Here is a 23,647-nt window from a genome sequence, read left to right on the forward strand (position 1 = left end):
TTTTCTTGATATATATTAATGACTTGGACTTGGGAGTTACAGGGGACAATTTCAAAATTTGCAGGTGACACAAAACTTGGAAGGGTAGTGAACAGCGAGGAGGATAGTGATAGACTTCAAGAGGATATTTTCAGACTGGTGGAATGGGCGGACACATGGCAGATGAAATTTAACACAGAAAAATGAGGAGAGGCAATATAAACTAAAGGGCACAATTCTAAAAGGGGTACAGGAACAGAGAGATCTGGGGGTATATGTGCACAAATTGTTGAAGGTGGCAGGGCAGTTTGAGAAAGCAGTTAAGAAAGCATACAGGATCCTGGGCTTTATAAATAGAAGCATAGAGTACAAAAGCAAGGAAGTCATGATGAAACTTTATAAAACACTGGTTAAACAACAATTGGGATATTGTGTTCAGTTCTGGGCACTGCACTTTAGGAAGGATGTGAAGGCCTTAGAGAAGGTGCAGAAGAGATTTACTAGAATAATTCCAGGGAAGAGGGACTTTAGTTATGTGGATAGACTGGAGAAGCTGGGATTGTTCTCCTTAGAAACTGAGAAAGTTGAGAGGAGATTTGATAGAGGTATTCAAAATCATGAAAGGCCGAGACAGAGTGGATAGAGAGAAACTGTTCCCATTGGTGGAAGTGTCAAGAACCAGAGGACATAGTTGTAAGTGATTGGCAAAAGAACCAAAGGTGACATGAGGGAAAACTTTTTTACACAGAGTGGTTAGGATCTGGAATGCACTGCCCGAGGGGATGGTGGAGGCAGATTCAATCATGGCCTTCAAAAGGGAACTGGATAAATACTTGAAAGGAAAAAATTTGCAGGGCTACGGGGAAAGGGTGGGACTAGCTGAATTGCTGTTGCATAGAGCCGGCACGGGCTGAATGGCCTCCTTCGGTGCTGTAACCTTTCTATGATTCTATAATCCTTTCAGCCCTACACTCCCCATCCCCTCCCCCCAGAATCCCCTCCCCCCCTCTCTCCAATCCCCTCCCCCCTCTCTCCAATCCCCTCCCCCCCTCTCTCCAATCCCCTCCCCCCTCTCTCCAATCCCCTCCCCCCTCTCTCCAATCCCCTCCCCCTCCCCCTCCAATCCCCTCCCCCTCCAATCCCCTCCCCCTCCCCCTCCAATCCCCTCCCCCCTCTCTCCAATCCCCTCCCCCTCTCTCCAATCCCCTCCCCCTCTCTCCAATCCCCTCCCCCCTCTCTCCAATCCCCCCCCTCTCTCCAATCCCCTCCCCCCTCTCTCCAATCCCCTCCCCCCCTCTCTCCAATCCCCTCCCCCTCTCTCTCCAATCCCCTCCCCCTCTCTCCAATCCCCTCCCCCCCTCTCTCCAATCCCCTCCCCCTCCAATCCCCTCCCCCCTCTCTCCAATCCCCTCCCCCCCTCTCTCCAATCCCCTCCCCCCTCTCTCCAATCCCCTCCCCCCCTCTCTCCAATCCCCTCCCCCTCCAATCCCCTCCCCCTCTCTCCAATCCCCTCCCCCCTCTCTCCAATCCCCTCCCCCTCCAATCCCCTCCCCCCCTCTCTCCAATCCCCTCCCCCTCCAATCCCCTCCCCCTCCAATCCCCTCCCCCCCTCTCTCCAACCCCCTCCCCCCTCTCTCCAATCCCCTCCCCCTCCAATCCCCTCCCCCCCTCTCTCCAATCCCCTCCCCCCTCTCTCCAATCCCCTCCCCCTCCAATCCCCTCCCCCCCTCTCTCCAATCCCCTCCCCCCCCTCTCTCCAATCCCCTCCCCCTCCCAGGCCTGGAGCTCCATCTAGCGGCGGTCTGCGTTACTGCTTCCCTGACGTGTGCGTCATGACGGAGCGCGCGATCGGTGACGACAAATGAGCGGGACGGTTTGGCGGCCGTGGGATCACAGAGTGAGAGCGTAATGTAAGTGTCCGCGAATCCGTGTCCATCGGCGGCCGGATGGGCCCGAGCGGAGCGGGATCCGGCTCCCCGCGCTCGGGGTAGCCCGCGCTTACTGCATTGTGACGGCTTTAGACCGGATGAATGTCCCTTTGTGCAGGAATGGAATCTCGGTGTCGAACGGAGCCTGAGGCCTAGCAGAGGGGATCCCATTGAATGTGGGGGGATGGGATGGGAAGCCCGGGATAGCGGCGGGGGCGGTGACTGGACAGTGAATGGCGCAGGGAGCTGGCACCGGGGGTTCCCTGGTAGCTGCCCCACCTCCTGGGCTTGAGTTGTTTCCCCCGCCGCCCCCGTGAAAGGTGCTGACTCCTTGCTGGGGCAGCGTTCCCCGGGCCCTGGACTTTGGGGGGGCACAGCTCCACACACCCTCGGGCACCTCGCCCCAGTGCCCATCCTTTACCTGTGCACTTAATGCAATCAGGTGGCAGTGGGCTATTTGACTGCAGGTGGCATCTCACCTGAGCCTCATCCTGCCTTGGGTTAGTGTCCACTCAGATACACTTTCCAGCAGGGGTCAGTGGTTTATTCAGCACCTCTCACAACCTCAGGATGTCCCAAAGCGCTTTACAACCAATGAAATACTTTTGAAGTGTGGTCACTGTTGTAATCTAGGAAATGTGGCAGCCAATTTGTGAACAGCAAGATCCCACAAACAGCAATGCGATAGTGACCAGATAATCTGTTTTAGTGATACTGGTTGAAGGATAAATATTGGCCAGGACATCAGGGAGAACTCCCCTGCTCTTTGAAATAGTGCTGTGGGATCTTTTATGTTCATCTGAGAGGGCAGACGGGTCCTCTTATCAGGAGTGGGAACTCTGGGTGCCTTTTGTTCACTCTCTCCCAACTTCAGAGCAACAAAAGTCAGTGAAAGCACCTGTCATTTGCAGTTGTTATTAACCTGGCAAAGCTGATGTTGAGACGTGGGTCTGAGCCTAGCCCTTCCCTGCTCAGTGTTGGGACCCTTGATACTGCTGAGCCTTTTGTCTGTTTCATTGCTGGGTTTGGCAAGAAAGACTGGTGTTTATATAGCACCCTATCTGAGTTTCTCTGATGTCCCAAAGCAATTCACCAATTTTATTGGTGGCCAATTTGTGCACAGCAAGATTCCACCATGCAATGAGATGAATGACCCCTTGATCTGATTTTGGTGGTGTTGGCATCAGGATGAATTTTGGCCAGAACACTAGGAGAACCAGTTACCCCTCTTGGATTGGTGCTGGGGGATCTTTTACACCCACCTGAACAGGCAGACGGGTCCTTGGTTTAACATGTCGTTGGTATGATGGCACCCATCCTTCAGCACTCGCACAGTACTGTACTGGCGTGGCAGCACAGATTATGGGCTCAAGTCCTGGAACGGAACATGAACCCATGACGTAGAGGATAGGCTGCTGCCCACTGAGGCAAGTAAGATAGAGTTGCCCCTTCTCTACAACCATGGCCTCCTCCTGTTGTGCCTTGGAGTGTGATTGTTCCACCCTGTTCCTCAGGGAAAGCCCAGAAGATCCCTGTATAACGCGGAGTGCATGGAGACCCTGCTGCTTGGTGCTAGAGCTGAGCTTTCTCCAGAAGCCAATAAGAGAAAGTCACCATTACACGTTTAGTCACAAACACCCATCCAGGACCATCAGACGTAACCCACAGGTCAGGCTCGGCCTAGCTCGATCTTTTCAGCAGTTTAGAGGAATTCCTGGGGAATGGGACTAACTGGAATGCTCTTACAAAGAGCTGGCATAGGCTTGATGGGCCGAATGGCCTCCTTCTGTGCTGTAACCTTTGACAAGGTACCGCATGGTAGGTTGTTACATAAGGTTAAATCTCACGGGATCCAAGGTGAGGTAGCCAATTGGATACAAAATTGGATTGACGACAGAAGACAGAGGGTGGTTGTATTGGATTTGTTTTTCAAACTGGAGGCCTGTGACCAGCGGTGTGCCTCAGGGATCGGTGCTGGGTCCGCTGTTATTTGTTATTTATATTAATGATTTGGATGAGAATTTAGGAGGCATGGTTAGTAAGTTTGCAGATGACACCAAGATTGGTGGCATTGTGGACAGTGAAGAAGGTTATCTAGGATTGCAACGGGATCTTGATAAATTGGGCCAGTGGGCCGATGAATGGCAGATGGAGTTTAATTTAGATAAATGTGAGGTGATGCATTTTGGTAGATCGAATCGGGCCAGGACCTACTCCATTAATGGTAGGGCGTTGGGGAGAGTTATAGAACAAAGAGATCTAGGAGTACAGGTTTATAGCTCCTTGAAAGTGGAGTCACAGGTGGATAGGGTGGTGAAGAAGGCATTCAGCATGCTTGGTTTCATTGGTCAGAACATTGAATACAGGAGTTGGGATGTCTTGTTGAAGTTGTACAAGACATTAGTACGGCCACACTTGGAATACTGTGTACAGTTCTGGTCACCCTATTATAGAAAGGATATTATTAAACTAGAAAGAGTGCAGAAAAGATTTACTAGGATGCTACCGGGACTTGATGGTTTGACTTATAGGGAGAGGTTGGATAGACTGGGACTTTTTTCCCTTGAGAGTAGGAGGTTAAGGGGTGATCTTATAGAAGTCTATAAAATAATGAGGGGCATAGATAAGGTAGATAGTCAAAATCTTTCCCCAAAGGTAGGGGAGTCTATAACGAGGGGGCATAGATTTAAGGTGAGAGGGGAGAGATACAAAAGGGTCCAGAGGGGCAATTTTTTCACTCAAAGGGTGGTGAGTGTCTGGAACGAGCTGCCAGAGGCAGTAGTAGAGGCGGGTACAGTTTTGTCTTTTAAAAAGCATTTGGACAGTTACATGGGTAAGATGGGTATAGAGGGATATGGGCCAAGTGCAGGCAATTGGGACTAGCTTAGTGGTATAAACTGGGCGACGTGGACATGTTGGGCCGAAGGGCCTGTTTCCATGTTGTAAACTTCTATGATTCTAATACCAGACAGGAGGCAGGATACAGACCGGCCTGTGAATGGGATCCTGACCTTTTCCTTTGTAATGAAAGTTTGCTGAACATTTCTATAGCTGATGCTTCACATCATAAAGCACAGAAATAGTTGAAAAAATCTGACTTTTGGTGTCAGTTTTACATTTTTGAAATTTCCTGAACATTGCACTCAAAATGCAGAAAGGTGGCAAAGCTGATCGCCTCGCGTAGGAACAGGAGGAGGCCGCTCAGCCCTCGTGTCTGTTGCACCATTCAATCAGATCATGGCTGACCCGAATCCTTAACTCCATTTATCCGCCTTTGCTCCATATCCTTTGATACCTTTACCCAACAAAAATCTACCGATCTCAGTCTTGAAAATTTCAATTGATCCACAGCCTTTTGGGGGAGAGAATTCCAGATTTCTAGTACCTTTTGTGTGAAAAAGTGCTCCCTGACATCACCCCTGGACGGTCTAGCTGTAATTTTAAGGTTATGCCCCCTTGTTCTGGACTCCCCCACCAGAGGAAATAGTTTCTCTGTATTTACCCCATCAAATCCATTTTATCATTTTGGTGCATATGGGTGGGGAACATTGTCCAGTGAACTACTCCTCCTCCTCCATTCCCCTGTAATTCCCTAAAGTCTTTCAGTGTGCAGAATCCACTGTGTTTCTGCGTTGTAAGACTTTTTATCAAACTTCCAGTCCTGGAAGAGCCACAAATTGCTTCAATTAAACACTGGAAAGACCATTGTCCTCGGTCCCCACCACAAACTCTGTTCCCTCGCCACTGATTCCATCCCCCTCCATGGCCACTCTCAGGCTGAACCAGTCATTGACTCCCAGTCCACTGATGCCTTGAATTTAAAATTCTTGTCCTCATGTTCAAATCCCTCCATGGCCTCCTGTCTGGTATTAGGTTGTAAAGAAGGGGCAACTCTAACTTACTTGCCTCAGTGGGCAGCAGCCTATCCTCTACGTCATGGGTTCATGTTCCGTTCCAGGACTTGAGCCCATAATCTGTGCTGCCACGCCAGTACAGTTTGCAACCTCAGCATCCTATTTGACCATGAGCTGAGTTTCTGACACTATATCCTCTCCATCGCGAAGACCTCTAATATCGCCTGTCTCCGCCCCTGCCTCAGCCTATCTGCTGCTGAAACTCTCATCCATACTTTTGTTGCTTCCAGACTTGACTATTCAGTGCTCTCCTGGCTGGCCTCCCACTTTCTACCCTCTGTAAATTTGAGCTCATCCAAAACTCTGCTGCCTGCAAGTCCTGTTCACCCATCACCCTATGCTCGCTGACCTACATTGACTCCCGGTCCACTGATGCCTTGAAATTAAAATTCTCGTCCTCATGTTCAAATCCCTCCATGGCCTCACTCCTCCCTGTCTCTGTAACCTCCTCCAGCCCTATAACCTCCGAGATCTCTGCGTTCCTCCAATTCTGGCCTCTTGCACATCCACAACTTCCTTCGCTCCACCATTGGCGGCCGTGCCTTAAGCTGCCTAGACCCTAAACTCTGGAATTCCCTCCCTAAACCTCTCCTCCTATAAGACTCTCCTTAAAACCTCCCTCTTTAAGCTTTAATCACCCGTCCTAATATCTCCTTTGGCTCGATGTCAATTTTTCTCTGACTACACTCCTGTGAAGCTGCTTGGGATGTTTTACTACGTTAAATGTGGGATATAAATACAAGCAGCTGTTGTTGTTGTTGTGAAGATCATTGCATTAAAAATATTTCAAGCCATATCCACGAGGTCTCCCCACTTGGGATGACCGTGTCCTGACATCTCAGTGTACCTCTGTCTAAGATGATCTGCTAGGTCAAACTACAAAACTGCATTTACTGTTGTATCTATTGCTTTGTAAACTGTGTTGCTAGTGACCTGCATTCTGGGAGGGACAGCCCATCAATGCTGCTGTCTGTGCCTAAGGCCACCATTACATTGGACCCTGGAGGAAATTTGTTGTCTAACCAGACAGGGCACTGATTTTAAAGGGAGTGTGAGTCAACTCCAATCGGAGCCTCTATCCTCTCTAGTAACCCTTCTCATCCCTCTTTCACTGCTATGGAACACATGGTTCAAGGAGAATGTTCGTTATCAGCTTGGAAGACAGACTTTGTGGTAACAGAACAGGATGTAGTGAGATGATTGTGACGGTGGAGTGTGGTGTATAACCAAAGGAGGTGATGGAGCAGGGCACTTGGTGACACTGTATGTGGGAGGGACTGACTTGGATGATTGGCATCAGTCAGACAACTGCAGGAACTGGCAAGAGGGGAGAGCGTGTTAGTGAGATCTTGTGCTGTCTGTGGCCAGCTGGTTCTGCTAACTGACCACCTCCACCACCAGCATAATATTTTTTTTTATTTGTTCATGGGATGTGGGCGTCGCTGGCGAGGCCAGCATTTATTGCCCTTGAGAAGGTGGTGGTGAGCCGCCGCCTTGAACCGCTGCAGTCCATGTGGTGAAGGTTCTCCCACAGTGCTGTTAGGAAGGGAGTTCCAGGATTTTGACCCAGCGATGATGAAGGAACGGTGATATATTTCCAAGTCAGGATGGTGTGCGACTTGGAGGGGAACGTGCAGGTGGTGTTATTCCCATGTGCCTGCTGTCTTTGTCCTTCTAGGTGGTAGAGGTCGTGGGTTTGGGAGGTGCTGTTGAAGAAGAGTTGCTGCAGTGCATCCTATGGATGGTACACACTGCAGCCACAGTGCACCAGTGGTGAAGGCAGTGAATGTTTAGGGTGGTGGATGGGGTGCTAATCAAGCGGGCTGCTTTGGCCTGGATAGTGTTGAGCTTCTTGAGTGTTGTTGGAGCTGTAATCATCCAGGCAAATGGAGGGTATTCCATCACACTCCTGACTTGTGCCTTGTAGATGGTGGAAAGGCTTTGGGGAGTCAGGAGGTGAGTCACTCGCTGCAGAATACCCAGCCTCTGACCTGCTTTTGTAGCCACAGTTTTTATATGGCTGGTCCAGTTAAGTTTCTGGTCAGTGGTGACCCCCAGGATGTTGATGGTGGGGGATTCGGTGATGGTAATGCCATTGAATGTCATGGGGAGGTGGTTAGACTCTCTTGTTGGAGATGGTCATTGCCTGGATGTTGTCCAGGCCTTGCTGCATGCAGGCACGGACTGCTTCATTATCTGAGGGGTTGCGAATGGAACTGAACACTGCAATCATCAGCGAACATCCCCATTTCTGACTTTATGATGGAGGGAAGGTCGTTGATGAAGCAGCTGAAGATGGTTGGGCCGAGGACACTGCTCTGAGGAACTCCTGCAGCAATGTCCTGGGGCTGAGATGATAGGCCTCCAACAACCACTACCATCTTCCTTTGTGCTAGGTATGACTCCAGCCACTGGAGAAACATAGGAAATAGGAGCAAGAGTAGGCCTTCGGGCCTGCTTTGCCATTCAAAATGATCATGGCTGATCGTCTAACTCCGTACCCTGTTCCCGCTTTTTCCCCATATCCCTTTAGCATAAGAAATATATCTATCTCATTCTTGAATACATCTAATGACTTGGCCTTCACTGCCTTCTGTGGGAGAGAATTCCACAGGTTCACCACCCTCTGAGTGAAGAAATTTCTCATCTCTGTTCTAAATAGCATACCCTGTATCCTGAGACTGTGACTCCTGGTTCTGAGCTCCCCTGCATCAAGTCTGTCTAGTCCTGTTAGAATTTTATGTTTCGATGAGATCACCTCTCATTCTTCTAAACTCTAGTGAATATAGGCCTAGTCGACCCAATCTCTCTTCATACATCAGTCCTGCCATCCCAGGAATCAGTCTGGTAAACCTTTGTTACACTCCCTCCATGGCAAGGACATCCTTCCTCAGATAAGGAGACCAAAACTGCAAACAATACTCCAGATGTGGTCTCATCAAGGCCCTGTATAACTGCAGTAAGACATCCCTGTTCCTGTACTCAAATCCTCTTGCAATGAAGGCCAACATACCATTCGCCTTCCTAACTGCTTGCTGCACCTGAATGCTCGCTTTCAGCGACTGGTGTACAAGGACACCCAGGTCTCGTTGCACCTCCCCTTTTCCCAATCTATCACCATTCAGATAATCTGTCTTTCTGTTTTTACAACCAAAGTGGATAACCTCACATTTATCCACGTTATACTGCATCTGCCATGTTCTTGCCCACTCAGCCAACTTGTCTAAATCACATTGGAGCCTCTTTGCATCCTCCTCACAGCTCACATTCCAACCCAGCTTTGTGTCATCTGCAAACTTGGAAATGTTACATTTAGTTCCCTCATCCAAATCATTGATATATATTGTGAATAGCTGGGGCCCAAGCACTGATCCCTGCGGTACCCCACTAGTCACTGCCTGCCACCCCGAAAAAGACCTGTTTATTCCCACTCTCTGTTTCCTGTCTGTCAACCAATTCTCAATCCATGCCAGTATATTCCCTCTAATCCCATGTGCTTTAATTTTGCACACTAACCTCTTGTGTGGGACCTTATCAAAAGCCTTCTGAAAATCCAAATACACCACATCCACTGGTTCTCCCCTATCTATTCTACTAGTTACATCCTCAAAAAACTAGTAGATTTGTTAAGCATGATTTCCCTTTCATAAACCCATGCTGACTTTGTCCAATCCCGTTAATGCCTTCCAAGTGTTCTGTTATCACATCTTTTATAATAGACTCTAGCATTTTCCCCACTACTGATGTTAGGCTAACTGGTCTATAATTCTCTGTTTTTTCTCCCTCTTTTAAATGGTGGGGTTACATTTGCCACCCTCCAATCTGTAGGAACTGTTGCAGAGTCTATAGAATTTTGGAAGATGATCACCAATGCATCCACTATTTCCAGGGCCACTTCCTTTATCAGGATTATCAGGCCCTGGGAATTGTCAGCTTTTAGAGTCATATAGAGTCATAGAGTTATACAGCACGGATAGAGGCCCTTCGGCCCATCGTGTCCGCGCCGGCCATCAGCCCTGTCTACTCTAATCCCATATTCCAGCATTTGGTCCGTAGCCTTGTATGCTATGGCATTTCAAGTGCTCATCCAAATGCTTCTTGAATGTTGTGAGGGTTCCTGCCTCCACAACCCTTTCAGGCAGTGAGTTCCAGACTCCAACCACCCTCTGGGTGAAAAAGTTCTTTCTCAAATCCCCTCTAAACCTCCCGCCTTTTACCTTGAATCTATGTCCCCTTGTTATAGTACCCTCAACGAAGGGAAAAAGCTCCTTAGTATCCATCCTATCTGTGCCCCTCATAATTTTGTACACCTCAATCATGTCCCCCCTCAGCCTCCTCTGCTCCAAGGAAAACAAACCCAATCTTCCCAGTCTCTCTTCATAGCTGAAGCGCTCCAGCCCTGGTAACATCCTGGTGAATCTCCTCTGCACCCTCTCCAAAGCGATCACATCCTTCCTGTAGTGTGGCGACCAGAACTGCACACAGTACTCCAGCTGTGGCCTAACCAGTGTTTTATACAGCTCCATCATAACCTCCTTGCTCTTATATTCTATGCCTCGGCTAATAAAGGCAAGTATCCCATATGCCTTCTTTACCACCTTATCTACCTGTTCCGCCGCCTTCAGGGATCTGTGAACTTGCACACCAAGATCCCTCTGACCCTCTGTCTTGCCTAGGGTCCTCCCATTCATTGTGTATTCCCTTGCCTTGTTAGTCCCTCCAAAGTGCATCACCTCGCACTTTTCCGGGTTAAATTCCATTTGCCACTGTTCCGCCCATCTGACCAACCCATCTATATCGTCCTGCAGACTGAGGCTATCCTCCTTGCTATTTACCACCCTACCAATTTTTGTATCATCAGCGAACTTACTGATCATACCTTTTACATTCATATCCAAGTCATTAATGTAGACCACAAACAGCAAGGGACCCAGCACCGATCCCTGTGGTACCCCACTGGCCACAGGCTTCCAGTCACAAAAACAACCTTCGACCATCACCCTCTGCCTTCTGCCACTAAGCCAGTTTTGTATCCAAAGTGCCAAGGCACCCTGGATTCCATGGGCTCGTACCTTCTTGACCAGTCTCCTGTGGGGGACTTTATCGAAGGCCTTACTGAAATCCATGTATACCACATCCACTGCGTTACCCTCATCCACACGCCGAGTCACCCCCTCAAAAAATTCAATCAAATTAGTCAGACATGATCTTCCCTTGACAAAGCCATGTTGACTATCCCTGATTAATCCTTGCTTCTCCAAGTGGAGACTAATTTTGTCCTTCAGAATTTTTTCCAATAATTTTCCTACCACTGATGTTAGGCTCACTGGCCTGTAGTTCCCCGGTTTTTCCCTACTCCCCTTCTTGAATAATGGTATTACATTAGCGGTTCTCCAGTCCTCTGGCACATCCCCTGTGGCCAGAGAGGTTCTGAATATATGTGTCAGAGCCCCTGCAATCTCCTCCTTTGCCTCACACAGTAGCCTGGGATACATTTCGTCCGGGCCTGGGGATTTATCCATTTTTAGGCCTGCTAAAACCGCCAATACCTCCCCCCATTAATTTCCCGAGCACTTTTTTTTACTAATATTGGTTTCCTTCAGTTCCTTCCTCTCACTAGACCCTTGGTTCCCTAACATTTCTGGCAGGTTATTTGTGTCCTCCATTGTGAAGATAGAACCAAAGTGTGTGTTTAATTGTTCGGTCATTTCTTTGTTCCCCATTATAATTTCCCCCACTCCTGACTGTAAGGGACCTACATTTGTCTTCCCTAATCTTTTTCTCTTGACATATTTATAGAAGCTATGTCGACGCTTTGTAGCACTGTCAACGATACCTTCCATCACTTTGTTGATGATTGAGAGCGTTTTCCCCCTGATTCCCATTGACTCAATTTTACTAGGGCTCCTTGGTGCCACACTTGGTCAAATGCTGCCTTGATGTCAAGGGCCGTCACTCTCACCTCACCTCTGGAATTCAGCTCTTTTGTCCATGTTTGGACCAAGGCTGTAATGAGGTCTGGAGCCGAGTGGTCCTGGCGGAACCCAAACTGAGCATCGGTGAGCAGGTTATTGGTGAGTAAGTGCCGTTTGATAGCACTGTCGACGACACCATCCATCACTTTGCTGATGATTGAGAGTAAACTGATGGGGTGGTAATTAGCCGGATTGGATTTGTCCTGCTTTTTGTGGATAACACATTAAAGAGAAGTGCTGACGGTACCTTTTGAATATATTCATCGCTCCATTGGAGCAGTGACTCCTCTGATTACTGTTCTCACTCTAGCTGTCTGATGTTAAATGCGTACTGGCAATATTGAGCAACACCTTGGAAATCTCTCTCAGTCTGGCACCAATCTCCTAGATTAAAAAACGTGTGAGCAATATCTTAGAGGGGACCTTATCGCAGCATACAAGACATTTAATCGGATGGAAAAGGTAAGCCTGGAGCACTTTCAAATACTCCAGAGCAGCGAAGCAAGGCACAAGGTCAGGGATTTGAGGGACAGGCTGAGGACAGACAACAGGATGTATTGCTTTACACACAGTGATGAGCTGCAACAGATTTCCAGGATCAGTGCTTGAAATTAGGGCATGAGGCTCATTTAAGAAACCAATGCTGTTAAGATAAAGTTGGGTTTAATTTTTCTGGAAGAATGAGACTAAATGGGCAGAAGAGCCTTTTCTTAATCCAAACCGATCTTGTGGTCTTTTGACAAAAAGTCACTCTTGAATGCAGTGCCAGAAAGTGTGTCTGACTCTGCAAATCAGAATTACCGAACAACCAGAGATGCTGACCAGTTTGTTCACTACTGGCTGCGGCCATCACTGTGAGCCGATTTCGGTAGAACCTGTGCATTTGGTGTTTGTGACAGTGGTTTGGTTGGGTCTGTTTATGTACATTTTTGTATTGCTGGTATCCGTGGGGTACCCTGTGACTGCTCTCCGTCAGGGTTGGGGAGGGGGATGTCAAGGGTCGTTTGCTAACCCTGATCGAGTTGCTGCTGCTGTGATTCCTGTCTGCAGTTCTCTTGGGCTTTGGAGATGTGGGATTTTCCCAGCGTCCTAAAGTTATTAACAAGGCGGGTAAATGGAGTTAAGATACAGATCAGCCATGATCTAATTGAGTAGCGGAACAGGCTCGAGGGGCTGAATGGCCTACTCTGTGTTTCTGTGTGCTGCAAAATTAGAAAATGCTGGAAATACATAACAAGCCAGTCAGCTTCTGAAAGAGAGGGGTCTTGTCTGAAATGTTAATTCCTCTTTGATTCTGAAAGACCTGCAGTGTGTTGCCTGCTTAGAAACGGTGGCCCTAAATGACCCACCCTCCCTCCCACCCTCCCTCCCACCCTCCCTCCCTCCCTCCCTCCCTCCCAGCTCCTTACTTTCTTTACTCAGCCACTCTTAATCTTCTCTCTTTCTCTTTTCGACAGGGCTCCGTCACCAACCAAGCGTAAAGAGCACACTCAAGAGAAGTCCAAAGACAGAACGAAGGAGAAATCCAACATCAAGGAGTCAAGTGAGAAAGAACGAGGCCGTGATAAGACCCGCAAGAGGAGGAGTGCCTCAACCGGGAGCAGCAGCACCAGGTACAGGGACAGGAGACGGGCTGGGGACTCGAGTTACTGTCATGGAGGCCACTCCTACATAGAGGTGAGGGCGGGGGCCTATGTGAGAGTTGAATATTTTTTCTTAGGGCAGGGCTCAAGTTTGGGATGTGGCCTGTATACAGCAGCAGTGCGCGTGCTCCAATATGGCAACTGCAGGTTCTTTAAAAATCCTTCAGTGGTTAAATGTTCCCGGGCAGAATACAACGAGTATGTTTTAAAAATGCCTTTCATGATAATTGACGTCGTTAGAGGGCTGGTTGTTGCAGTGGGTTAGACACTGGGAGGAGAATCCAGTCCAGTACAATGGGAGTGCTGCATTATTGGAGGTGCTGTCCTTTGGATGAGACTTTTAACCGAGTCTGCCTGTTCTCGTGGCCCACGACTCTAATGGAAGAAGAGCAGGGAGTTCTCTCGGTGTCCTAGCCAACATTCCTCTCTCAACTAACACCAAAAACAGACTAACTGGTCGTTTAACTCATTGTTTGTGGGACCTCACTCTACACAAATTGGCTGCCATATTTACCTTCCAAACAACAATGCCTGCACTTCAGTTGTAATTCATTGTAATTCATTGTACGTGAAGAGCTTTGGGATATTTCTGAGATACGATATGGTCGATTTAAATGCAAATTCCTGTTTTTCGCACTGATTAGATGAAAATCTCCTTAGAAAAAAAGTCAGTATAAATTGCACGCAGTGGATAAAGGCCATGCCCCTCTGTGGGACACAGCCATGGCAGCATTTGGGGAGTTACAGATTGTTTCAGCACCCCTGGGTTAGAGAAGGGGAAAAATCAGCCAGGGGTTCTGCTCTGGATGAATATCCAGTAACCCAGGCTGAGATCAGTTAACTTGGGATGGACTGATTAACCTGGGAGCTTCTTGGTTTGTGTGGTTTAGTCCAAACGATGCATTTAGCCAGAAAGGCACTGCAGGAGCTCGGTCAAGTGTCTGATCGGCAACAAAATCAACTTCAGTTTGCTTCATTGGTGTCCTTCGTTCGTTTAGTACGCAGCAGTCTGATGTCGACCTGCAGGTTTTTGTTTTTAGACTACATGCTTGGAGCAGTGACAGAGCTGTGCATCGTTCCGATATCGAACAGCTGGACTTACCTGAATAGAGTGTGATTCTGCTCTTGTGTTGACCTGTGTCGAGCCACAGATTGGCCTGGATTCTAGGCTTGCTTGTGGTAATTGTCTCTGTCATACCTTTAGTTCCAGCTCCAGTTCCGGATCCAGTTCCACCTCTGCATCTAGCAGTGGGTCGAGCTCCTCCTCTGCCTCCAGTCGCTCTGGAAGTTCCAGCAGTTCCCGCAGCTCCAGTTCCAGCACTTCCTCTGGATCTCCGAGCCCGTCCCGGCGCAGACACACCAACAGGAGACGCACTCGTTCAAAGTGAGTACAGTAAAAGCCCCATTCAACTGAACCCCTTGCAAACAGTTGAGTCAAATGGGAGGTATGTTCCACTCCCTTCTATCAGCAGTGTCTTTTGGTCAGGGACCAGCTCTTTCTTACTGAGTAATAATCCAGAGAACGTGAGTTCAAATCCCACTACAGCAGTTTGAGAATTTGAATGCAGTTTTAAAAAAACGCTGGAATCAGTAACAGTGACCAGGAAGCTGTCGGATTGCTGTAAAAACCCTTCTGGTTCATTAATGTCCTCCAGGGAAGGAATCCTGCCGTCCTTTCCTGGTCTGGGCCTATGTGTGACTCCAGCCCGGGGGAGGGTAAGTTACACCAAGCTGACCTGTTGTTCTGAAACACAGCGCCAGTGTGTAGTGTAAATAACTCCTCAGTTCTTTTACTTAAACTGCACCAGAATACTTGGTGAGAATGAATTGGACTTGGCCCATTCGAGGGTTTTTACGACAATCCGACAGCTTCATGGTCACTTTTACAGATCCCAGCATTTTTAAAAAAAACTAATTTCATATTCTCAAACTGCTGTGGTGGGATTTGAACTCACTGGTAGTAAACAACGCACCACGCCACTTGTACATATAAACTGTTCTTTGCTGCATTGACAGATCTAAATCCCCTAAACGTGATGACAAGGAAAGAAAGAAAAGAAGTCCGACTCCCAGACCCACCAAAGTGCACATCGGCAGGCTGACCAGGAATGTGACCAAGGTGCCTCTTCTGTCTTAATTCCTGCGGATCGCGAGTCTCCTTTGTAAATCGCCATGTGTTGCGGGCAGCTGTACAGGGAAGGTGTGATGGTCAAGTTATCTTTGTATTTAAATCTGAGGTGAACTGCAGCCCAGAATGAGTGGAGTTGTTGGGGTTCTCGGGTAGAAGGGCACTAGGACCCTGTGGCTCTGGTCCGCACAGCGCAGGGTAACCTGGATCGAAACGTGTTCTCTCTATAAAGATTTGCTGCTTGTGTGGGTTGCACTGTTTGCACCTACAGTTTCTGATGGTTTCCTCCATTTGCCCTCCACCACCTGTGACACAGGGTTTGCAGCCTAGACCCTGACTTCTGAAAGTCTCTACGGATCACTTACCAAGAGGCTACTCTCCTATTGGTCTACTGGGTACAGGTACTGCTAAGCGTCGTAGGTCAGACTGTCCCAGTTTGCTCTCTGTTGCGATGCTACAGTTGACCTAGACGCCCTTGGGTTTCCCACATCTGCACCCTCTCCAGTGACCCCTCGCTGAGTACGCAACACATTGGGGGAGGTCAGGGTTGGGCTCGGCTGTGATGCCTCCCACTGACAAATAGTTGCCGACACTAGTGTCGTGCAGAATGATCAATGGGGTGAGTGACTGCAAGGCTGCAGGCACCATTGGAATTGAGGAGAGAAATTGGGTTGGAGGGTTACTGCGTGGAGTATGTGAGCAACCCCTGGTTTCTCCTCCATGGGGAAAGTGCCAGTCTCTCCCCAGTGACATGGCTGGGAAGTGGATCAGTGTCTGACTGCCCCATGGTGCTGTGTGTTGGCCCTCTGTGCTGCACTGTATCTATAATCACTTGGGTGAGGTACAGGAGAGAACCACAACTGCCCAGCAGACAGCGGCAGGTCGAGGAGGGGAGTGAAGTGGCTCAAAAAAAGAGGGAAAAGAAACTAACACTGTTGTAAAAGTTTGAGTGACATTCAAAGTGATAGCTGGAGGGCAGAGAGAGGAGAGAATATAGAAAGCTAGTGGTTAAAAAGGAAGAGATGCACAGAAACTGTCCCGAGTTCATGGGCCCATTTGTAACATAGTCCCATTCCTGTGGATGTCAACAGATCGTAGTGTTGTGATTTAAGATTTACCCTCTAGTGAGGTAACAGCGCTAAATGTCCCTTAACCAAACGAAACAGGACAAGCCAGTGAGTGAGAAATACAAGCAGTTGCTTGGTCTGTGTGCTGGGTGATCAGGACTCTGTGGCCTGTGGACAGAGGAGAAGGGTGCCTGATCTGGGAGTGCTTGATGTACTGGTTGCCTGAAGTGGAAATGGGTTTCAGTCCTCACCTCAGTGAGCACAAACAGAGCTGTGGAAAGTTATATTTTCAGCCTGGGTCCCATTGGCTCCCGGGCCGGCAACGCCTCGATTTCAAAATTCTCACCCTTGTGTTCAAATCCCTCTATGGCCTCTTTTCCCCCCCCCCCACCCCCCATCTCTGTAATCTCCTCCAGCCCTACAACCCTCCGAGATCTCTGTGCTCCTTCAGTTCTGGCCTCTTGCGCATCCCCAGTTTTAATCACTGCACCATTGGCGGCCGTGCCTTCAGCTGCCTGGACCCTAAGCTCTGGAATTCCCTCCCTAAACCCCTCCTCCTCTCCCACTTTCTCTCCTCCTTTAAGACGCTCCTTAAAACCTACCTCTTTGACCAAAGTTTTGGTCACCTGTCCTAATATCTCCCTCTTTGGCTCGGTGTCATATTTTGTTTGATGCTCGCTCCTGTGAAGCACCTCGGGACTTTTACTGTGTAAATGTGCTCTATAAATGCAAGTGGTCGGTCGTTGTTGTGTTCCCTGGTGCTGGAGTCCATGACTGTTTCTCTCTGTGCCACAGGAGCACATCATGGAAATCTTCTCTTCATATGGGAAAATCAAGCTGATTGACATGCCGCTGGACCGCTTGCACCCGCACCTGTCCAAGGGCTACGCCTACGTGGAGTTTGAGAACCCGGATGATACAGAGAAGGCTCTGAAGCATATGGACGGAGGTAATGGCCAATACAGAGACTGCCCACTGACACTGTGTTAAAGCTGCACAATCACCAGAATACAAGAGTGTTTACACACTGCCCAAAATCATCAGTAAAGCAACAGCTGCATTATTTAGTTAGCACATCGGTGTTACTAATAAACTGTAATTCAAGCATTCTCTTGTAAATCCTCCTGTACACCGGGTTTTAAACACCCTGGTCAAATGGGGAAACTGACCCCGTACGTTGTACGGTGATATTTGAGATTGCAGCTCTTGTGGACCATTTTAACTGCTGCTGGGAGATTGCTCAGTTCCTTCCTGCCTCCCTCCCATTACCTTCTGAGTGTCTGATACCGGTGTATTCAGCTTGGGATCTTCCGACCCTAAATGTGGTTTACTCTCCAGTGGCTCTGTGGGTAACTCTCTTGACTTTGAATCAGAAGGTGGTAGATTCAAGTTCCACACCAGACCTTGAGCTCACAGTCCAGGTCAGCAGCTCTGCGTGGCCGGGGTGGGGGAGGGGGGCACGCTGCGTGGCCTGTGGGGGGGGGAGAGGGGGAGGCACGCTGCGTGGCCTGTGGGGGGGGGGGGGGCACGCTGCGTGGCCTGTGGGGGGGGGGAGAGGGGGAGGCACGCTGCGTGGCCTGTGGGGGGGGGAGAGGGGGAGGCACGCTGTGTGGCCTGTGGGGGGGGGAGAGGGGGAGGCACGCTGTGTGGCCTGTGGGGAGGGGAGAGGGGGAGGCACGCTGTGTGGCCTGTGGGGGGGGGAGAGGGGGAGGCACGCTGTGTGGCCTGTGGGGGGGGGAGAGGGGGAGGCACGCTGTGTGGCCTGTGGGGGGGGGAGAGGGGGAGGCACGCTGTGTGGCCTGTGGGGGGGGGGAGAGGGGGAGGCACGCTGTGTGGCCTGTGGGGGGGGGACGCTGCGTGGCCTGTGTGGGGGGGGGGGCACGCTGCGTGGCCTTGTGGGGGGGGGGGGAGGGGGGACGCTGCGTGGCCTTGTGGGGGGGGGGGGAGGGGGGACGCTGCGTGGCCTGGGGGGGGGGGGGAGGGGGGACGCTGCGTGGCCTGGGGGGGAGGGGGGACGCTGCGTGGCCTGGGGGGGGGGAGGGGGGACGCTGCGTGGCCTGGGGGGGGGGGGGGGGGAGGGGGGACGCTGCGTGGCCTGGGGGGGGGAGGGGGGACGCTGCGTGGCCTGGGGGGGAGGGGGGACGCTGCGTGGCCTGGGGGGGAGGGGGGACGCTGCGTGGCCTGGGGGGGGGGGGGGAGGGGGGACGCTGCGTGGCCTGGGGGGGGGGGGGGGAGGGGGGACGCTGCGTGGCCTGGGGGGGGGGACGCTGCGTGGCCTGGGGGGGGGGACGCTGCGTGGCCTGGGGGGGGGGACGCTGCGTGGCCTGGGGGGGGAGGGAGGGGGGACGCTGCGTGGCCTGGGGGGGGAGGGAGGGGGGACGCTGCATGGCCTGGGGGGGGGGGAGTGGGACGCTGCGTGGCCTGGGGGGGGGGAGGGGGGACGCTGCGTGGCCTGGGGGGGGGGGGGAGGGGGGACGCTGCGTGGCCTGGGGGGGGGGGGAGGGGGACGCTGCGTGGCCTGGGGGGGGGGAGGGGGACGCTGCGTGGCCTGGGGGGGGGGGGGACGCTGCGTGGCTGAGGGTGGGGGAGGGGTGGCACTTCCAGGGGCGCTGCCCTGAGACCAAGGCGATGCCTGTTGAGATGGACATTCAAGATCCCACAGTATTATTGTGAGAGGAATATGGCTTTCTCCCGATGTCCTGGCCATCATTCCTCCCTCCTGCTCGGCCTCCCATCTTCCATCCTCTGTAAACTTCAGCTCAGCCAAAACTCTGTTGCCCGTATCCTAACTCGCACCAAGTCCCGTTCACCCATCACCCCCTGTGCTCGCTGACCGACATTGGCTCCCGGCCCAAGAACGTCTCAATTTTAAAATTCTCATCCTTGTTTTCAAATCCCTCCATGGCCTCGCCCCTCCCTCTCTCTGTCACCTCCCTCAGCCCTACAACCCTCCGAGATCTCTGCGCTCCTCCATCTCTGGTCCCTTGCACATCCCCGATTTTAATCGCTCGACCATTGACGGCCATGACTTCAGCTGCGAGGCCCTAAGCTCTGGAATTCCCTCCCTAAACCTCTCCGCCTCTCTCTCTCCTCTTTTAAGACACTCCTTTAAACCTACCTTTTTGACCAAGCTTTTGGTCACCTGTCCTAATATCTCGTGGCTCGTTGTCAAATTTTGTTTGATAATCGGTCCTGTGAAGCACCTTGGGACATTTTACTACGTTAAAAGCGCTATATAAATGCAAGCTGTTGCTTGTGTGCTGGTGCTGGTGCAGAATAGTTATCGAGTTTTCTTGAGTAACGGTGGTTGTTCTCTGGAGATAACTCGCTGTGTGAGGCGTGTTTGGCTCAGACTCTGTGTAAATGCATCATGCTCCATTTGTTGAGCTGGAATCTTCCTTTCCCGCGTTTTACCCGATTTCTGTTCTGTGCAGGTCAGATTGACGGCCAGGAAGTAACAGCCACTGCGGTGTTGGCCCCGCGGCCCAGACCGCTGCCCCGACGAATCACCCCACCACGTAGGATGCCACCACCTCCTCCCATGTGGCGCCGAACACCACCCCGAATGAGGAGAAGGTTAGTTACAAGATTCCCGTTTGAACCGCACAGTTTTCCGGTGTCGAGGGTGGGGGTGTTACTGCTGCGACGTACAGTCGAGCGCAGAGAGAGTTGCTGCACGGTTTGCCGTGCGATCAGGTGGGGTTTGCTGGTGAGGGGGTGATGGGGAGGGTTTGCTGTGTGGTGATGGGGGGGATTTGCTGGTAAGGGGGGTGATGGGGAGGATTTGCTGGTAAGGGGGGTGATGGGGAGGATTTGCTGGTAAGGGGGGTGATGGGGAGGGTTTGCCGTGTGGTGAGGGGGTGATGGGGGGGGTTTGCCGTGTGGTGAGGGGGTGATGGGGGGGGTTTGCTGGCGAGGGGGTGATGGGGAGGATTTGCCGTGTGGTGAGGGGGTGATGGGGGGGGTTTGCTGGTAAGGGGGGTGATGGGGAGGATTTGCCGTGTGGTGAGGGGGTGATGGGGGGGATTTGCTGGTAAGGGGGGTGATGGGGAGGATTTGCCATGTGGTGAGGGGGTGATGGGGGGGGGGTGATGGGGAAGGTTTGCTGGCGAGGGGGTGATGGGGAAGGTTTGCTGGCGAGGGGGTGATGGGGAGGATTTGCTGGTAAGGGGGGTGATGGGGAGGGTTTGCTGGTAAGGGGGGTGATGGGGAGGATTTGCTGGTAAGGGGGGTGATGGGGAGGGTTTGCTGGTAAGGGGGGTGATGGGGAGGGTTTGCTGGTAAGGGGGGTGATGGGGAGGATTTGCTGGTAAGGGGGGTGATGGGGAGGGTTTGCCGTGTGGTGAGGGGGTGATGGGGGGGATTTGCTGGTAAGGGGGGTGATGGGGAGGATTTGCCGTGTGATCAGGCGGGGTTTGCTGGTAAGAACATAAGAAATTGGAGCAGGAGTAGGCCAATCGGCCCCTCGAGCCTGCTCCGCCATTCAATAAGATCATGGCTGATCTGATCCCAACCACAAATCTAAAGAACACAAGAAGTCGGAGCAGGACCCGGCCACATAGCCCCTGGGCCCTCTCCGCCACCCACAGGGCATTGACCGATCCGAACTCAGCTTCATGTCCAATTTCCTGCCCGCTCCCCATAACCCCTAATTCCCTTTACTTCTAGGAAACTGTCTATTTCTGTTTTAAATTTATCTAATGATGTAGCTTCCACAGCTTCCTGGGGCAGCAAATTCCACAGACCTACTACCCTCTGAGTGAAGAAGTTTCTCCTCATCTCAGTTTTGAAAGAGCAGCCCCTTATTCTAAGATTATGCCCCCTAGTTCTAGTTTCACCCATCCTTGGGAACATCCTTACCGCATCCACCCGATCAAGACCCTTCACAATCTTATATGTTTCAATAAGATCGCCTCTCATTCTTCTGAACTCCAATGAGTAGAGTCCCAATCTACTCAACCTCTCCTCATATGTCCGCCCCCTCATCCCCGGGATTAACCGAGTGAACCTTCTTTGTACTGCCTCGAGAGCAAGTATGTCTTTTCTTAAGTATGGAGACCAAAACTGTATGCAGTATTCCAGGTAAGGGTCGCTGTGTTTAATACTGTCCACCTTTCTCCTGCCTCAGGTCCCGATCACCTCGCCGCCGGTCACCAGTTCGCAGAAGGTCCCGGTCCCGATCACCGGGACGCCGGCGTCACCGCAGCAGGTCCAGCTCCAACTCCTCGAGATAAAGACTGAAATCTCGGGGGCTTCAATCCCTAAGAGAAATCTTGAAATGGAGGCTCAAAACTACAACGGAAATTTAGCAAACTTTCCCCATCTCTTTCCCTGTTCAGGTTGTATTTTACTTCAGTTGTGTAATTTGGGGGGTGGGGGGAGGGGGGAGGGGGGATGAGAAATACTGTATTTTAAATGTTTGCACATAATGTGTGCGGTGTTTGGGCCGGGGAGGGGGGGATAAGCCAGTCTTGGTGCGTTAGAATCTCCAATATGACTATGTTGAAAGTGGGCAGACGCGGAACACTATCCAGCCATCGAGTTATAATGGTCACCAGGGTTGCATCTGGAGTCTTGCTTTGCTTAACTTTGGTAGCAGTGCCGGTAAACTCCCTGTTGTGGAAGAGTTGAGATTCCGTTGTCAAGATATTGGCCTCGTTGGTCGGTGCCACAAAAAATACAAGGATTGTTGGGACGAAGTCGGTGCTACTCTGCATTATTACACTGTCCCGGCAACGAGGTGGGACTGGTTCAAACGTTGCTCCACACCAAGGTGGGAATGAAATGAAGTAACATTTTGGTTCTGATGTGAGATTTCATGTACGGAGGCAGTGTTTCACAGGAGCTCATCGTGCAGAGACCCTGTCTCATTGCTTTGGATTTTTGTATTACTTTCTAGTTGGATCCTTTGCTGTATTTGTACCATTTTTGTGTATAAGTTCTGTACTTCAATAAACCCAGGATCATTATACTAGAGAGTGAGAGCTTTATTATACAAAAGGCACAAAGAAAATCTTGAGTGAGGAGCCCAGTATCTGTGTTTGTGTTCAAACTTCTTACCTGGATAAAAGTTTGAATTATTTGAGTTCCCAGCTGTAGGACGTGCATCTCAAAAGGAAGACCCTTTTTGGGGCATTTATATTTATTCTCACTCCCCACAGGCAGCTTGTAATTCAGAGTGTGGTAGAATCCGAGTACACAGGGCACAGCAAAGGCTATGGGCCATGACAATAGCCCAGTGGTAATGCTGAAGACCTGTGCATCAGAGCTAGCCCTTTCCCCTGGCCAAGCAGTTACAGTACAGCTATGGCACTGCCATCTACCTGGCACTATGGCAGATTGCCCATGTATGTCTTCATTATAAAAAAACACAGGACAAATCTAACCAGACAATTGCTGTTCCAACAGCCTCCCCTCAATCATCAGTAAAGTGATTGAACAATGTCGTTCTGCCAGATCCACTGGGCATTGAAGCAAGACTTGACCACGTGTGGGATCAGGGAACCATTGAAGTCAAAAGGAAAACCAGTGGCTGGAGTTACACCAGGCACAAAGGAAAGTGGTTGTGGTTATTACAGGCCCAGGACATCACTGCAGGAATTATTCTGAAATATCCTCAGCCGCTTTTATTAATGACCTTCCCTCCGTCATAAGGGCAGGAGTGGGGCAGTTTGTTGCTGATGCCTATGTTCAGTTCCTGATAATGAAGCAGCTTTTGTCTCCAGGCCTGGGCTGACAAGTGGCAGGAAATTACAAGGGAGTCACCATTGACCACAAATTGAACTGCTGCCTTGTGGAGGCAGAAGGCATAGCTAAGGTACTAAATGAATACTTTGCATCTGTCTTCATGAAAGAGGATGCTGCCATTGTAGCAGTAAAAGGGACTGGCAGTGTGGATACAAAATTGGCTAAGGGACAGAAAGCAGAGAGTGGTGGTGAACGGTTGTTTTTCAGACTGGAGGGAAGTACACAGTGGTGGTCCCCAGGGGTCAGTATTAGGATTCCTGCCCTAG

General features: G+C 50.6%; 1 protein-coding gene across 1 annotated transcript; it reads left to right on the forward strand.

Annotated features, from left to right (window-relative positions):
* The first annotated feature begins 1,800 nt into the window (after window positions 1–1,800).
* Window positions 1,801–22,605, forward strand: rnps1 (RNA binding protein S1, serine-rich domain). Its single transcript, XM_068003596.1, has 7 exons — window positions 1,801–1,889; window positions 13,254–13,409; window positions 14,644–14,823; window positions 15,456–15,558; window positions 17,430–17,583; window positions 20,069–20,210; window positions 21,763–22,605. Coding segments are annotated over exons 1-7 (843 nt in total). The 5' UTR covers window positions 1,801–1,887; the 3' UTR covers window positions 21,869–22,605.
* Window positions 22,606–23,647: the final 1,042 nt, after the last annotated feature.

The sequence above is a fragment of the Heptranchias perlo genome, chromosome 22 (genome assembly GCF_035084215.1).
Source record: "Heptranchias perlo isolate sHepPer1 chromosome 22, sHepPer1.hap1, whole genome shotgun sequence".
NCBI classification, from domain to species: domain Eukaryota; kingdom Metazoa; phylum Chordata; class Chondrichthyes; order Hexanchiformes; family Hexanchidae; genus Heptranchias; species Heptranchias perlo.

Coding starts and splice junctions, on each gene's coding strand:
- rnps1 (XM_068003596.1), top strand. Junction 13,410..14,643: donor ACCGGGAGCAGCAGCACCAG/GTACAGGGACAG, acceptor TCATACCTTTAG/TTCCAGCTCCAGTTCCGGAT. Junction 20,211..21,762: donor CCACCCCGAATGAGGAGAAG/GTTAGTTACAAG, acceptor CTCCTGCCTCAG/GTCCCGATCACCTCGCCGCC.